This window comes from Cydia pomonella, chromosome 2 (genome assembly GCF_033807575.1).
Source record: "Cydia pomonella isolate Wapato2018A chromosome 2, ilCydPomo1, whole genome shotgun sequence".
Lineage (NCBI taxonomy): Eukaryota > Metazoa > Arthropoda > Insecta > Lepidoptera > Tortricidae > Cydia > Cydia pomonella.
This window is the reverse complement of record NC_084704.1, coordinates 32,259,845-32,277,244: the sequence shown is the minus strand read 5'-3', so window position 1 is coordinate 32,277,244 and position 17,400 is coordinate 32,259,845. Positions and strand designations below refer to the sequence as shown.

Here is a 17,400-nt window from a genome sequence, read left to right as displayed (position 1 = left end):
CTCACGCTGTGCCAAATTGTCTACTACAAGGATCCCAGTAAGACTGTTTCAATGTGTGAGTGATACTTAGAAATAGAGTCAAGAAACATTCTGTCGACATTAAGGGGTAGTTTTTGTACAATGAAATGTTCAATGTTTGTTGTAATAGTTCAATATTTATTTAAAGAGTGCGCTAAATATAATTTACAGTATAGAAATACCAAGACTACTCCACAAAAAAATTAAAACTCAAAATTTGCAATTGTGGCGCCATCTAGTGAGGTTTAAGCTTTGGGTAACCTAGTCGAACCACCTTAACAATCTTTAACTAGATATACGAGAAGCACATGTTTGAGACTTATCACCTATTTTACCGTAGCCTAGAAACTTCAGAGCAGATTTTAATAAATGAATAATTATTAAATTTTTGTTTATTGAAAGGTGATATAAATAGAGTAAATTATTAGACCGATTTCTAGAAAGGAGACAATTCTATACTAAAATGAGGAAAATACAAAAAGTTTGACTCGTGAAGGATTTGAACCTCCGCCCTCCGATGGTCAAATGCAATTATATATCGGCGCTCTAACCTACTGAGCTAACGAGTCGTTGCGAGAGTGCTTCAAATTTACTATCGCATGCCGGATAATGACGTCACAGTCGCCTTAAGTGCGAGCATGAATCAGTGTTTTTCTAGATAATATAATGAACAGTGTTTGTAACTGTAGCAATGTATCTTCATACTGAGCCAATCGATTCGTGTTTATAGGCAATATTTTTAATGTAGTTTTCAAAAGAAGGAATTTTCGTTACGCAAAAAAATCCGTAACCAGCTATAAATATTTAAAGCATTAAACATTATATCTGTAAGGTGGTCTTCACATAGGATGTCAAACCGCACGCCGCTCCGGTTTCCGAGGGCGGCGTGCGGGTCGGATCAGTGCGACAACTGTGTAAGGGGGCGTATAGTAAAATACCTCTCGCGCTAGTCGACATTGCACGTTCAGCTTCTGGACGATGGAGAAGCGCTGCAGCATCACGTCGTAGATCAGCTGGCGCGCGTCGAACGATATACTCTCTGGAAACAAGTCAAATTATTACTGTCTTACTAGCTTTTGCTTACGACTTTGTTTAGAATGACGATGATGATTGATAATTATACAAGTTTTTATTAAATTCCGTTAACTTCGAGGTATCGATAAGTACGTTAAAGGAAATCAAATGGCATAGTTAATAATATATATATATATATTTTTTATTATAATTTTTATAATATTTTTATTTTTAAATGTTTCATATAGCGTTGTTGTAACGCGGGCATTACATTTAACTCAACTAAACAATTAAAAACTGTGACATATCAATGTCATTTCGAAACACCGATCGTCCGAGATAGTACTTACGTTTATTAGCAAATGTATGAACTCGTACTAAACACTAATCAATATGTAAATAGGCCCCAAGGCAAGAGAACACGCTCGTAAGGGCCTTATCAGATAATAAAATATTATTATCTCCGAAATGGAGTTAATTAGAATACCGGCGTCTTTGAGAAAGTTACTTAATTTAAGCTCAGGGATGCTCCCTTGCAATTAACGGAAAAAAAACACGGTGTATAAACTATCCTTTGTCCATCCTCATGCTTCAAACCATACCGATTTGGATGCAATTTGGTATGGAGATTATAATTCGTTTTTTTTAGCATTATAGTAAAAGAGAGCGCAGGCAGTTACTTTCGCATTTGTAATGCTGTAGGGCTATAGACGAAGCGAGAACTTGCAACTTTCAGTACATTACAGACTAGTAATCATACATCGGAGTTTTTGGAGCGGGAATGATTATTGAACTAACCAGAAAATAGGTAAAAACTGCAAAGACATTTGGACAAGAAAGAAATTTGGAGCTTACTACCTATTTTTCCCACCTGATTTTGATCTTTATTTCAAAGTGATAGGGTTCAATTTTGCATAATTTCTGATAGCCTTATGCCTTATAAAGGGTTAATAATTACCAAACTACTATTCATTTGACAATAAACAAAGTTATATAATCAGTTCCGCACCGAAAACCCCGATACGAATTCGATCAATCTATAGAAAACACCCTTGTCTAAGAGCTTATCACACAAATAAATACCCTTACCGGAATTTGAACCCAGGACCATCGGCTTCGTAGGCAGCAAATGCCCTTATACGCCCACGAATAAATATTCGTGTGATGAGCATGGATATTTGTTCCTGAGTCGTGGGTGTTTTCTATGTATTTAAGTATTTATAAATATTTATATATTATATATATCGTTGTCTAAGTACCCTCAACACAAGCCTTGTTGAGCTTACTGTGGGACTTAGTCAATTTGTGTAATAATGTCCTATAATATTTATTAACGTATAGCACAGCATAATAGGATGATGGTACCTGATCGGGAGCTGTTGTAGTGCTTGATGCAGTCGACAAAGTGGTGGTAGATGGCGTCGGACGTGAGGCAGCTTGTCAAGTAATACTCGGCCGGCTCGCGGACGTCGGCGTCGGAGTCCGCCAGCAATGCGCAGTACCTGAGAAGGAATTGAGGAATTAGTCCTGGGCGGGAACATCGTATAACGAAAAGATTGCAGCAACTGACTGAGCCTGAGTGTGCCCGGTTTGTATTCACACAAACCTAGCTGGGCGATGTTCTTTTGTTTTTAAGTCATCCGGAACTGAATGAGGTTTTTGATCTATATGTCAGTCAGTTAGTAATAAAAATACCGATTTTAGATGTACGTGTCAGTAACCGTTTGAAATTTAAATTTGGGGTTCTAGTAAGTCTCAGGGTCTAATAAATGAACTAAATTTCAGGTGTTGATATTAATAGATTTGGCATGACACGCTACGCAACCGGGAGTCTACAATTTCTAAAATTGTACAAATGCAGCAACACCTGATGCAAAAGAGTTGGGGAAGAAGACTGTTTACCAGGACCGGCTCCACTATGTTTGGGATATCCACAGATACATACACCAGATACATATCTGTAGATATCCCAGTAACTTCTCCAACTCCCCGCTAGTACAGAGGCCGCCGCAGCCGCAGGTAGCCTGCCAGCAGCAGCCGAGTGAGCGAGGGCGCCGCCGGGGCCGAGATGTCGAGGCACATCGACACCGAGCCTAGGAGCGCTCCACTATGTTGGTGTATCTGTGGACACAGCCTCTCACCGGTAGTAAAGCGGCGGCCGCAGCCGCAGGTAGCCTGCCAGCAGCAGCCGAGTGAGCGAGGGCGCCGCCGGGGCCGAGATGTCGAGGCACATCGACACCAAGCCTAGGAGCGCTCCACTATGTTGGTGTATCTGTGGACACGGCCTCTCACCGGTAGTAAAGCGGCGGCCGCAGCCGCAGGTGGCCTGCCAGCAGCAGCCGAGTGAGCGAGGGCGCCGCCGGGGCCGAGATGTCGAGGCACATCGACACCAAGCCTAGGAGCGCTCCACTATGTTGGTGTATCTGTGGACACGGCCTCTCACCGGTAGTAAAGCGGCGGCCGCAGCCGCAGGTGGCCTGCCAGCAGCAGCCGAGTGAGCGAGGGCGCCGCCGGGGCCGAGATGTCGAGGCACATCGACACCGAGCCTAGGAGCGCTCCACTATGTTGGTGTATCTGTGGACACAGCCTCTCACTGGTAGTAAAGCGGCGGCCGCAGCCGCAGGTAGCCTGCCAGCAGCAGCCGAGTGAGCGAGGGCGCCGCCGGGGCCGAGATGTCGAGGCACATCGACACCGAGCCTAGGAGCGCTCCACTATGTTGGTGTATCTGTGGACACAGCCTCTCACCGGTAGTAAAGCGGCGGCCGCAGCCGCAGGTAGCCTGCCAGCAGCAGCCGAGTGAGCGAGCGCGCCGCGGAGCGCCGGAGCGCCGCTGGGGCCGAGATGTTGAGGCACATCGACACATTTCCTAGGAGCGGCTCTACTATGTTGGTGTATCTGTGGACAGAAGTAGTTGATACCATACGGTAAAAATAAAGCCTGTTAAGATTCCATGGGCGTCGTTAAAGGGGGGGAGAATAAAATTTCTTCCCCTTGCCATCGGCCATATAAAATAAAATATAAACTAGGCTTTCAGAAACATAGTACAATTATACTTTGAAGGGCAGTATTTAATGCCGTGCCAATGTTTTTCTTCTACTTCATATAGGTACAGTGACAGCCAAAATAACGAGATAAATCTTGTTGCCCTTTGGCTGCCACTATTATATTGGATGCTGACTGTACATACCAGTGCTAAAACCAAATAGATATTAAACTAATTTTACGGTCTAACTCACATGATTTTAAATCACTTGGGTTATAAAATTGGTTTAATGTCGGTACCACTCACGACAGTTCAAATTCTAGAAAATAGGTAAATAAGTACTATAGAAGAAAACTAAATGGCGGAATTTAGCTCTTGATGTATGGATACAATACCCAAAGTTTGTCTGAAAGAGATCGCTCTTTAGCGATAAGACCACCTGTTGTCTGCCTCTAAATTTAATCTATTGTTTCTTTTCTGTTCTTGTATCTTTTTACTGAGGCGTGCCAATAAAGACAGTATTCTATCTACAATATGAAAAAGGACACATTCAAAAAGGATCAAAACCTAGATCATGGGAAATGAAACCATCAGTGGTATCAATGATTTTTTCTAGGTTTCGGTGGAAATCCATACTAATATTATAATTATTATAAATGCTTCAATCGCTCTTGCTGTTTGTTACCTTCTCAAAGCAAAACTACTTACTGCATTGAATTTGATTACATTTGATAAGTAATACTAGTTTAATATTGTGACTGCTACATAATGAAAGGCATTAAAACACAAGTAGGGGTTTATGAAACGGACGAAGTGAGTTTCATAAACGTATCACACGAGTGATTTAACGCCTAAATATGTACAGTTACATACACTGCTTTATCTACACACATATTGTATTATAAGCTCTCTTTAATTTATTCAAAAACCGCATGTTACCGGCGTTGAGGTATCGTCACTCTGTCGCGGAACTCAAGGATATGAGGTGGCGTTGAAGGGGGACAGGGGAAATTAATCAAACCGATTTCCACGCGGACGAAGTCGCGGGCTTACAGTTCGTGCCATCCACGATGACGCGCAGATTTGTCAAATCAAACCTTTAATAACATGACATTACGCGCGGCAAGGCACGCGTCCTCGTGAATGAGACGATCTATAGTCTAGTCCCTCTTCTTCTTTTCATCTTGTTACCCCATGCTGGGGTGTATGAGCCGTGGCAAAATGCCGGAACAACGCGAGGAATATAATAACCCCATGCTGGAGTGTATGAGCCGTGGCAAAATGCCGGGACAACGCGAGGAAGATGATAACCCCATGCTGGGGTGTATGAGCCGTGGCAAAATGCCGGGACAATGCGAGGAAGATGATAACCCCATGCTGGGGTGTATGAGCCGTGGCAAAATGCCGAGACAACGCGAGGAATATGATAACCCCATGCTGATGTGTATGAGCCGTGGCAAAATGCCGGGACAACGCGAGGAAGATGATGACCCCATACTGAGATGAATGAGCCGTGGCAAAATGCCGGGACAACGCGAGGAAGATGATGACCCCATGCTGGGGTGTAGGGCTCGAACCATTTTCTTCCACTAACTCCGGTCCAGGGCAACTTGGGTAACCTCCTCCCACCCCATCCCCAATACACCCAACTCCTGCTCCACGGTACGGCGCCAAGTAAATTTAGGGCGAAAATGTTTCCGTTTGCCGGGCATCAATAACATAACATTTTTAAACAGCAAATAAGCTTAAGTTAAGATTGAATCTGCATCTGAATTTGTCAAGAATGTTCCACGAATGCACATACTTATCCCAGCAAACACTTCATTTCTTTTCGTTACCTGTTTGTTATATAAGGCATGACATAATTAACATAGGATACCTTTTTCCCCTGTTTAAATAAGCACCTACATCAAATAACTAACTTCATCATCATCATCACTTCACGCAGATGAAGTCGCGGGAAGATTCTAGTAGTCCATTAATTTTGAACGTGACAGTAATGTGCACGAGGATAATTAAATACTCGTAAAGATGTTATTAGTCACATCTGGCATATTAATTTTAAGATTATTGCGAATGTGTGATAGAAAAAAACGATTTTAAAGGATGTTAAATTACTTTTCATGATAAAAAGAATATATAAAAAGACAATGTTTAATACTTATATATCACTACTACAAGTTGTTGTAGCAGCAGTAGTTGTTGTTTGTCAGCAAGATGGCGATAACCAAGTTGATACTTAGCATACTTATTCTGACAGTAGTGTGTGAGCTATCAGTCTATGGGTTTGGCAAAGACAAGCATTGGGATAAATTTGATAAAAAGAAATTTTCGGTGTCAAAGTTTAAACTGCCAATAGCAATAGCGAAGTTTAAGTGGAAAGTGTTTAAAAAAATTATAAGCGATAAATTTGATAAGGATGATGACAACAAATACTACAAATACTATAAATACTACAAATACTACAAATTCTACAAATTCTATAAAAATATATTTCTGGTTTACGCGATAAAAAGGACGTTAACTCCAAAGACTTTAAGAACGATGATTATTTCAAATACTTAAAAAAATATTATTCGGACAAATACGATAAAAAGGATAATGATGACAAGTCCGATGTTGTTATCCTACTGGATGATGATGACGACAAGGTTGACATAAAGAATAATGATGACAAATTTGACAAAAAAGATGGTGATGACAAATCTAACGAAAAGGATGATGATGACAAATCTGACGAACATGATTACGATGACAAATCTGACGAAAAGGATGATCATGACAAGTCTGATATTATCCTTCTGGATGATAATGCCAAAATTGACATAGAGGATGGTAAAAAGGGCACTACGGTTAAATCTGACAAAAAGAGTAAATAGCCACGAAATGGCATGTAATCAAGATGGACCCCATTTAAAATACGCAACACAACGATTTCAAAGTTTTTGTAAATTAATACATTTTCTTTTATTTCAGGCGCTGTGCCCATAAATATGTTTGTTATTACACTTATTTCTTATAAAACTATTAATAATCAAACGAAGTTATATTAAAATTTAATATTATATGCATATTCTTGGAGGATTTAACAACTGGAGACGCCTTGTCTGTAACTTTCTGCACAAAACAGTAACCGATTTTTGCGGGGGAAGGGCACGTTAAATGTATGGCTATTCGTACGTAACGTATAGTCATGAGTGTCATGACAGATAAATGTTAGTCCATACAATACATGCCCATTGGCCGAGGTTTTCGACAGAGGGCTCTGAAAGGCGACTCCGGTTGTCAAATCCTCCAAGCGCATATTGTATATACCTATATTTTAGGATTATGAGTGTCACAATTTTCAGAATAAAGTTTAGAGTGAAATGTCTAAATACAAGTTTTTTCTTATCTTTCCCGCTAACTGCCATTAGCTTTAGTAGGATTTCGGATTCTATCAGCGAACCATTGGTACCTAAGCAAACTTCTTCAAGATTGAATACCATGCCTCTGTAGTGACCCTTTTTATGAAGCAGGGAGTCCCGTGTTCAAATCCTGGTAAGGGCATTTATTTGTGTGTTCATCACAAATATTTGTTCCTGAGCTATGGATGTTTTCTATGTATTTATCTATATACAGGGTGGAATTTCTTAATGGGTCAGTGAGGGCAGCTACCAGATCCCGTGCTGCTACGCGAAAACGGTTTTAGAAGACCTTCCCTCTTTACAGATTTTGGTAGCACGGGATCTGGTAGGTGCCCTGACTGACCCATTAAGGGTCATTTGCACCATCCCACAAACCCTGGGTTAACCGGTTAAACCTGGAGTTACCATGGTTACCAGTACAATTTGACACTGTTTAACACTTGAGTTAACGGTTTAACCGGTTAACTCCGGGTTAGTAGGATGGTGCAAGTGGCGCTAAGAAATTACACCCTGTATATATCTGTTATATATACCGTTGTCATGTACCCAGAATACAACCCTTATGGAATATACTGTGGGGCTAAGACGATTTGTGTAAGATTATTCCATAATATTTATATATTTAATATTGATTGAACACTATGTCAATCAATGCCTTGCTTGAAATAGGACACAACCATTTTCAAACAAATGAGCGTTCCTATTGGCAGTACTTCGTGCCTCCCACATTATTGACTTCAAATTCACTACTAATACTACTAATTTTAGTTATATGATTGGCCTTAGAAGGCTATGTCCTTCCCCGCGACTATCTAAATACTATGTTTTAAAGTTAAAGATATATTTATTTGCATAAATGTAGTGATGAACATAGGTGGACAGTAATTTGAAATGCGTACATTTTACTTGAAGAAGCATGCAAATTTTTCTTATTAGCTAGGTACTATAACTAAATATATACAAATTTAAGCTGTAGGTAAGTTATACAATAATAATCATAATACACATACATGGTTTCATTTCTACCTAAGATTTACAATATACATAATCATTATAGAAAATTATTTATTGATTTACAGATGCCAAATATTAGTCAATTGTATAATAACATTTATCTAAGCAAAATTTATATAATTTGTATTTAAATTCAGGCATGTCAGAGTTCCTTATTTTAAGCCAGGTGTTCGGTATTGTATTGGGCAATTTTCGTTGTTACGCTTTGATAACTGCAAGGGCCACTTGCACCAACCCACAAACCCGGGGTTAACCGGTTATACCGTTAATCCAGTGTAAAATTGTACTAGTAACCATGGTAACTCCAGGTTTAACCGGTTAACCCCGGGTTAATGATTGGTGCAAGTGGCCCTTAATAAGTTAACTAAGGTTAACGTAGGTTAGGTTAATATTTCAATAATGGTTGTTATCATAGATAACACAACACACGCGTTTTCTGTATGTATTGTTTATTTGTATCCAGGTGGAAATTCAAACTTCATCATGAAGTTTGTCGCCTATCTATCAGGTGCGATTTAGATGCTTTCGATTTAGATTGTAAGCAAACAATAAAATGGGGTTTTAAAGTAACAGATTTTTTTTCTAAGCCATAAATAAAAACGGTGCCATTCTGATATTTCTGACCTAAACATTAACGGGTTCGAGTAAATAGTTTTAATTATAATAAAGATCGAGATGGATTTGTTTTTTTGTTCTTTGAGCGAATTCACAAGGGCTACGCTATATGTATTGTGTTACTGTAGTTTCTAATAATCTATTTACTATATACCTATTCCTTTTCTTTTGTGTGTCAAATTCCATACAGTCGAATTAGGATAGCCTGTAACGATGGTTGTGTGTATGTAAATAAATAATACATACTGTATCTGATGGCTACTGTGCCTTAAAAATGAGCACCTACCTGACACAGATATCAGCGAGCGCTAGTAGCGCGTTGACGCGCGCCTGCAGCGCGTGCCGCGCCGAGTGCAAGATGGCGGCCAGCGCCGGCGCGGCGGCGGCGGCGGCGCCGCGCGAGCGCACGCACAGCCGCCCCGCGCCCGCCACCGCGGCGCCGTGGCACGCCGCCGTCCACTCTGTGCATACGGGTGATAACTAAATCTACTCTCTGATTAGTATGTTAAGTAAAATGGTATTATTATCAGGGATCGGAAACCGGTATTTTTTGTATGGGAACGAAAACGGTATTTTTTCGTTCTTTGTTAATTATTTCATTTCTAATTGGGCAATCTCATAATACGAAGTCGTTATCTAAAAACACAACCGAGTCCTATATTTGGAGTATAAAATAAGCCGAAATATATGTTTATTTCAAAGTTTTTCTAAAAAACCTGTTCCGATCCCTGATTATTATGTTACCTAATACTCTAGAATAGAATATGTAGAATAATAATATTGTGTGCCCTTACAGGGTGTCATGATCTAACTTTATATAATGTAACACCTATTATGTACATACAGTATTGTATAAATTGAAATTGAAAACTCAAATAGATAGCTAATGAGCATAGCTGGGCAGAAGTCCGTTAATCGTTAATTAAAAAAGTTAAGTTTTCGAGAAACGGATTAACTTCCGTTAACTTTACTTAAATCCGTTAATCGTTAATACCTAAGTACCTACTCACACCAAGACCTCGCGCTGCCGCGCCGCGCCGATCACGTTCCGATTAATTTCCGTTAGGTTTGTATGTAATGTTTTATTAATTAGTAATTGATTACCATGAAATACCAAATAATTAGTAGATTAGTCTTTAATAAAAATCAATATTTATGATTATTTCTATTAGTTTTATTTCCTATTGCGTATATTTACGATTTCGAGTTAACGATTAACTTTAACTTCCGTTAATCTTTTGAAAAGTAATGTTTTAACGTTTAACGATGTTAAATTTTTATTTTACGGATTACCGAAGTTAACTCTTTTATTAACGGTGCCCAGCTCTGCTAATGAGCAATCTATCACAATAATTTGGAATTAAAGTAATATCTGGAAATGTTAAAAAAATACACGACCAGCGATCTTATTATGGTTACTTTACGGACACGGACCCGGGTATGCCCTTAAACTACGTTCAAAAGAGAGGTATGGGCATTGTGAATGCATCTCGCTTTGTGTGGTAGGGCGTCTGGAGTTGCAGGCGTCCATAGGCTACGGAGACCGATGCTTATTTTCCGCCGACGTAGTATAAAAAACAACATTGCCACCGTTAATCATCATCATCGTCGCTTAGAGCTTGCGTCTCCGCACCTAGCCTGGTGTGTTCGCAGATATGTCTCGTTTACCTGGCGGAGGGTCCTGCAGCGCGGTGAGGAACAGGTTGAGCAGCGCGGGCGAGGGCGGCGCGGGCGCCACGAGCGACAGGTCGGCCGCGCGGACCCACTCCGACACGCCGCCGCCGCACAGAGCTCGCGTCTCCGCACCTAGCCTGGTGTGTTCGCAGATATGTCTCGTTTACCTGGCGGAGGGTCCTGCAGCGCGGTGAGGAACAGGTTGAGCAGCGCGGGCGAGGGCGGCGCGGGCGCCACGAGCGACAGGTCGGCCGCGCGGACCCACTCCGACACGCCGCCGCCGCACAGAGCTCGCGTCTCCGCACCTAGCCTGGTGTGTTCGCAGATATGTCTCGTTTACCTGGCGGAGGGTCCTGCAGCGCGGTGAGGAACAGGTTGAGCAGCGCGGGCGAGGGCGGCGCGGGCGCCACGAGCGACAGGTCGGCCGCGCGGACCCACTCCGACACGCCGCCGCCGCACAGAGCTCGCGTCTCCGCACCTAGCCTGGTGTGTTCGCAGATATGTCTCGTTTACCTGGCGGAGGGTCCTGCAGCGCGGTGAGGAACAGGTTGAGCAGCGCGGGCGAGGGCGGCGCGGGCGCCACGAGCGACAGGTCGGCCGCGCGGACCCACTCCGACACGCCGCCGCCGCACAGAGCTCGCTTCTCCGCTGATATCACATAAAATAGATTACCTATACAAAAATAAATATGCTCCAAGTGTGATTTTTGACCGAACTTCTGAAATTAATATAACAAACAAAGCTAGGGGCGATCAACAAATTACGAAGCATTTAAAAGTGATTTCTCAATTACAACTTCATATCATTTGATTTACCGCAAAAAATCCCACGTCTGCATAACAACAAATCACAGCCTAAGTGTACTTACACAGTTGTAGTAATTCGTTAGCCCACTGCAAGTTGGTAGGGTCCAAATGTGCGGCAAGAGTTGCACTCGGTATCCGGCAACCTACAAAAGTAAACTTATCTGTTAACTTATGCTTAATTTACATACGCGTCAATGTGTCAAGGCAAGTTTATAAAAACAGAACAAACTCCTAAAATCTATTTAACATTGTGGTGAGTGTATACTTAGTACATAAGCATTGTATATAAGAACGTGTATCTAACCTATTGGAGGCAGAATAAATCATATCTTTTGACGAAGCTGTTGTTTAATTAACGCCGTCCGTACATGGCGACCCTGCCAGGATAAAATGTGGTTATTAAAAAAACTTAGGAGTCCGCTAGCGCGGGCTACGCACGCTGCACGCGGCTGCCATTGAAGGTAAAACCCGACGCACGTGTCCACGCCAGTCAGCGTTGCTCATACTATTTTTCATTAACCCGCTCACCCGCTCCGTGCAACCACGACAGCTATGGTGCGGCCCAAACTGTCAGATGAGCATGGCCCACTCGTGATCGTCATAGAATTTACCCATGTGATGTATGTTTTCCGTGTTTTCATATATAACTAGTGTGTTTTTTAGGGTTCCGTAGCCAAATGGCAAAAAACGGAACCCTTATAGATTCGTCATGTCCGTCTGTCTGTCCGATTCTGTCACAGCCACTTTTTTCAGAAACTATAAAAGCTATATTGTTCAAACTTGGTAAGTAGATGTATTCTATGAACCGCATTATGATGTTCACACAAAAATAGAAAAAAAACAATAAATTTTGGGGGTTCCCCATACTTAGAACTGAAACTCAAAAAATCTTTTTTCATCAAACTCATACGTGTGGGGTATCTATGGATAGGTCTTTAAAAATGATATTGAGGTTTCTAATATCATTTTTTTCTAAACTGAAAAGTTTGCGCGAGAGACACTTCCAAAGTGGTAAAAAGTGTGTCCCCCCCCCCCCCCCGTAACTTCTAAAATAACAGAATGAAAAATCTAAAAAAAATATATGATATACATTGCCATGCAAACTTCCACCGAAAATTGGTTCGAACGAGATCTAGTAAGTAGTTTTTTTTTAATACGTCATAAAATTAAAAAAAAAAATTTTTTTCATCAAACCCATACGTGTGGGGTATCTATGGATAGGTCTTCAAAAATGATATTTAGGTTTCTAATATCATTTTTTTCTAAACTGAATAGTTTGCGCGAGAGACACTTCCAAAGTGAAAAAATGTGTGTCCCCCCCCCTGTAACTTCTAAAATAACAGAATGAAAAATCTAAAAAAAATATATGATATACATTGCCATGCAAACTTCCACCGAAATTTGGTTCGAACGAGATCTAGTAAGTAGTTTTTTTTTAATACGTCATAAAAATTAAAAACAAAAAATTTTTTTCATCAAACCCATACGTGTGGGGTATCTATGGATAGGTCTTCAAAAAATGATATTTAGGTTTCTAATATATATTTTTTCTAAACTGACATAGTTTGCGCGAGAGACACTTCCAAAGTGAAAAACATGTGTGTCCCCCCCCCTGTAACTTCTAAAATAACAGAATGAAAAGTCTAAAAAGAATATATGATATACATTACCATGCAAACTTCCACCGAAAATTGGTTTGAACGAGATCTAGTGAATAGTTTTTTTTTAATACGTCAATAAATTAAAAAAAAAAATTTTTCATCAAACCCATACGTGTGGGGTATCTATGGATAGGTCTTCAAAAATGATATTTAGGTTCCTAACATCATTTTTTCTAAACTGAATAGTTTGCGCGAGAGACAGTTCCAAAGTGGTAAAATGTGTGTCCAAAGTGGTAAAATGTTGAACAAGACCTAGCAAGTAGATTTTTTTTTAATACGTCTTAAATGGTACGGAACCCTTCATGCGCGAGTCCGACTCGCACTTGGCCGCTTTTTTGTAACAGTACTGACCGTCCTCTCCCGAGGCGGTGGCAAGGCGCGCGGCGAGGTGTTCCCGCAGCGCCGTGCGAGCGGCCGGTGTCAGGTAGCGCGACCACAGAGTTAGTAGCTCCAGTGTTAACTTCAGTAGTCAACCTACAGTAGTGTAGTACACAGTATACTGACCGTCCTCGCCCGAGGCGGTGGCAAGGCGCGCGGCGAGGTGTTCCCGCAGCGCCGTGCGAGCGGCCGGTGTCAGGTAGCGCGACCACAGAGTTAGTAGCTCCAGTGTTAACTTCAGTAGTCAACCTACAGTAGTGTAGTACACAGTATACTGACCGTCCTCGCCCGAGGCGGTGGCGAGGTGTTCCCGCAGCGCCGTGCGAGCGGCCGGTGTCAGGTAGCGCGACCACAGAGTTAGTAGCTCCAGTGTTAACTTCAGTAGTCAACCTACAGTAGTGTAGTACACAGTATACTGACCGTCCTCGCCCGAGGCGGTGGCGAGGCGCGCGGCGAGGTGTTCCCGCAGCGCCGTGCGAGCGGCCGGTGTCAGGTAGCGCGACCACAGAGTTAGTAGCTCCAGTGTTAACTTCAGTAGTCAACCTACAGTAGTGTAGTACACAGTATACTGACCGTCCTCGCCCGAGGCGGTGGCGAGGCGCGCGGCGAGGTGTTCCCGCAGCGCCGTGCGAGCGGCCGGTGTCAGGTAGCGCGACCACAGAGTTAGTAGCTCCAGTGTTAACTTCAGTAGTCAACCTACAGTAGTGTAGTACACAGTATACTGACCGTCCTCTCCCGAGGCGGTGGCGAGGTGTTCCCGCAGCGCCGTGCGAGCGGCCGGTGTCAGGTAGCGCGACCACAGAGTTAGTAGCTCCAGTGTTAACTTCAGTAGTCAACCTACAGTAGTGTAGTACACAGTATACTGACCGTCCTCGCCCGAGGCGGTGGCGAGGCGCGCGGCGAGGTGTTCCCGCAGCGCCGTGCGAGCGGCCGGTGTCAGGTAGCGCGACCACAGAGTTAGTAGCTCCAGTGTTAACTTCAGTAGTCAACCTACAGTAGTGTAGTACACAGTATACTGACCGTCCTCGCCCGAGGCGGTGGCGAGGCGCGCGGCGAGGTGTTCCCGCAGCGCCGTGCGAGCGGCCGGTGTCAGGTAGCGCGACCACAGAGTTAGTAGCTCCAGTGTTAACTTCAGAAGTCAACCTACAGTAGTGTAGTACACAGTATACTGACCGTCCTCGCCCGAGGCGGTGGCGAGGCGCGCGGCGAGGTGTTCCCGCAGCGCCGTGCGAGCGGCCGGTGTCAGGTAGCGCGACCACAGAGTTAGTAGCTCCAGTGTTAACTTCAGTAGTCAACCTACAGTAGTGTAGTACACAGTATACTGACCGTCCTCGCCCGAGGCGGTGGCGAGGCGCGCGGCGAGGTGTTCCCGCAGCGCCGTGCGAGCGGCCGGTGTCAGGTAGCGCGACCACAGAGTTAGTAGCTCCAGTGTTAACTTCAGTAGTCAACCTACAGTAGTGTAGTACACAGTATACTGACCGTCCTCGCCCGAGGCGGTGGCGAGGCGCGCGGCGAGGTGTTCCCGCAGCGCCGTGCGAGCGGCCGGTGTCAGGTAGCGCGACCACAGAGTTAGTAGCTCCAGTGTTAACTTCAGTAGTCAACCTACAGTAGTGTAGTACACAGTATACTGACCGTCCTCGCCCGAGGCGGTGGCGAGGCGCGCGGCGAGGTGTTCCCGCAGCGCCGTGCGAGCGGCCGGTGTCAGGTAGCGCGACCACAGAGTTAGTAGCTCCAGTGTTAACTTCAGTAGTCAACCTACAGTAGTGTAGTACACAGTATACTGACCGTCCTCGCCCGAGGCGGTGGCGAGGCGCGCGGCGAGGTGTTCCCGCAGCGCCGTGCGAGCGGCCGGTGTCAGGTAGCGCGACCACAGAGTTAGTAGCTCCAGTGTTAACTTCAGTAGTCAACCTACAGTAGTGTAGTACACAGTATACTGACCGTCCTCGCCCGAGGCGGTGGCGAGGCGCGCGGCGAGGTGTTCCCGCAGCGCCGTGCGAGCGGCCGGTGTCAGGTAGCGCGACCACAGAGTTAGTAGCTCCAGTGTCAGCGGCTTTAGGCGTTGGTCACGACCCTAAAATAATAAGAAACGTTTCAGGTTGTATTTAATTTACTCTGTAACTGTGTTTTTATTTCTATGTACAATAAAGTATATACATACATACATCCCATACACCTTTTTGGTAGTGGTTCTGGACTGTACTGACGGGGTGCTATATTATATAATCTATATCGGATGTTGGATACGACCACAAAGAAGTAAAAAAATACTAAAAGTGCCTTATTATATTTATTAATTCGTAGTTTTAATGTTCATTGTTCAAAAGAGCGCTGGTGGCCAAGCGGTAAGAGCGTGCGACTGTAATCCGGAGGTCACGGGTTCCAAACCTCGGCTCGTACCAATGAGTTTTTCGGAACTTATGTACGAAATATAATTTGATATTTCCCAGTCGCTTTTCGGTGAAGGAAAACATCGTGAGGAATCCGGACTAATCTCAACAAGGCCTAGTTTACCCTCTGGGTTGGAAGGTCAGATGGCAGTCGCTTTCGTAAAAACAAGTGCCTATGCCAAATCTTGGGATTAGTTGTCAAGCGGACCCCAGGCTCCCATGAGCCGTGGCAAAAGAAGAAGTTTTAAGGGTAACGTCCCTACACGGAAAGTGGGGATATTTTTTTTCGGTTCAACCCTTTGTGTGGGATGTCGTTAGATCTTTCAAAACGAATACGGGTCTTCAATAACCATTTTTTGATAAACGTAATATTTTCGGAAATAATCGCTCTGAAAGAAAAAAAAATGTTCTCCCTTTACTTCCCCTAACTTCTGAACCATGGGTCCAAAAATTAGGGAAAAATCGTAAAAGCAAAGCTTAGTAAAGACTTTCAAGGAAAACTAGCGAACCTGATCGGTCTAGCCGTTTTTGAAGTTTTGGTAAAAGTCTATTTTGACGGACGGGTAACTACGGAACCCTACACTGAGCATGGCCTGACATGCTCTTGGCCGGCTTTTTTTATATTTGGTCAGCAGGTGACTAAGCTTGCTTCTACTAAATATCGAAATGAATGATAACGAAAAAACGACGTTTTCTTAAAATTAAAGACACAAAAATAGACGATTAAAGAATTAAATCGTTTATTTTTTGTCTCTTTGTTAACTTAAACATCCTGTAGCTCCTAAATTATAACTTCAACCCTTCTCCTCCCTCTCCCCCTACACCCTCAGCACAAACCCCACCCTCGAGGACTTTTAGTATGTTTATCTGGAGACCACAACGTATAACTGTACCAATTTACAAAACTACACGAATTATTTCTTCTGATTTTATTAATTTTCTTGAGCTACAAGCATGGATTGTGCAAACAGGACATAACTTCGCGTCAATCAAGCTGTAGTAGTAATATTCCAACAACCATCGCCTTCAACAGAACATTTTAAATATGGCAAAACATCCAAGTAAACTAATGTCTTCAAGGGTGTTCTGCCTTTTCACCGAAGTTTTATTGACCGAATTTCACTTGCCATCAAACTTTTCACAGATGATTTACTTTGGCAACCAACATTCGGCAAACTTTCATTATGACAACGTTTTACTCGGTAGAGTTATTATTAAGTAGTTTACTATTATGACATACAACATTTGGAATACATTTCTTTCGCCAAAGCATTCATTTGGCAAAAAAAAAAAACTATAATGTCTAGTAATTTGACAGAGACAAGATAGGTGCGACGACGAGCGAGGAAGAGCGTGTTAGGTGAACTGCGATCTAACAGACAGAACCGACTTTTTTTGCATATAACGATGTCAGATTACAAAAATAAACTTTTTATGTTTCGT

General features: G+C 43.0%; 1 protein-coding gene across 1 annotated transcript in view; it reads right to left on the bottom strand.

Moving 5' to 3' along the window:
- The window catches only part of LOC133515380 (uncharacterized), a 50,338-nt gene that overhangs the window by 14,591 nt on the left and 18,347 nt on the right, over nt 1-17,400 (bottom strand). The window contains exons 12-18 of the mRNA XM_061847911.1: nt 15,509-15,641; nt 11,594-11,674; nt 11,239-11,373; nt 9,338-9,512; nt 3,778-3,927; nt 2,398-2,534; nt 957-1,057 (exon numbers count right to left, since the gene is read on the bottom strand). Of these exons, the coding sequence (XP_061703895.1) occupies nt 957-1,057; nt 2,398-2,534; nt 3,778-3,927; nt 9,338-9,512; nt 11,239-11,373; nt 11,594-11,674; nt 15,509-15,641 (912 nt within the window). The remainder of the gene's footprint in view (nt 1-956; nt 1,058-2,397; nt 2,535-3,777; nt 3,928-9,337; nt 9,513-11,238; nt 11,374-11,593; nt 11,675-15,508; nt 15,642-17,400) is intronic.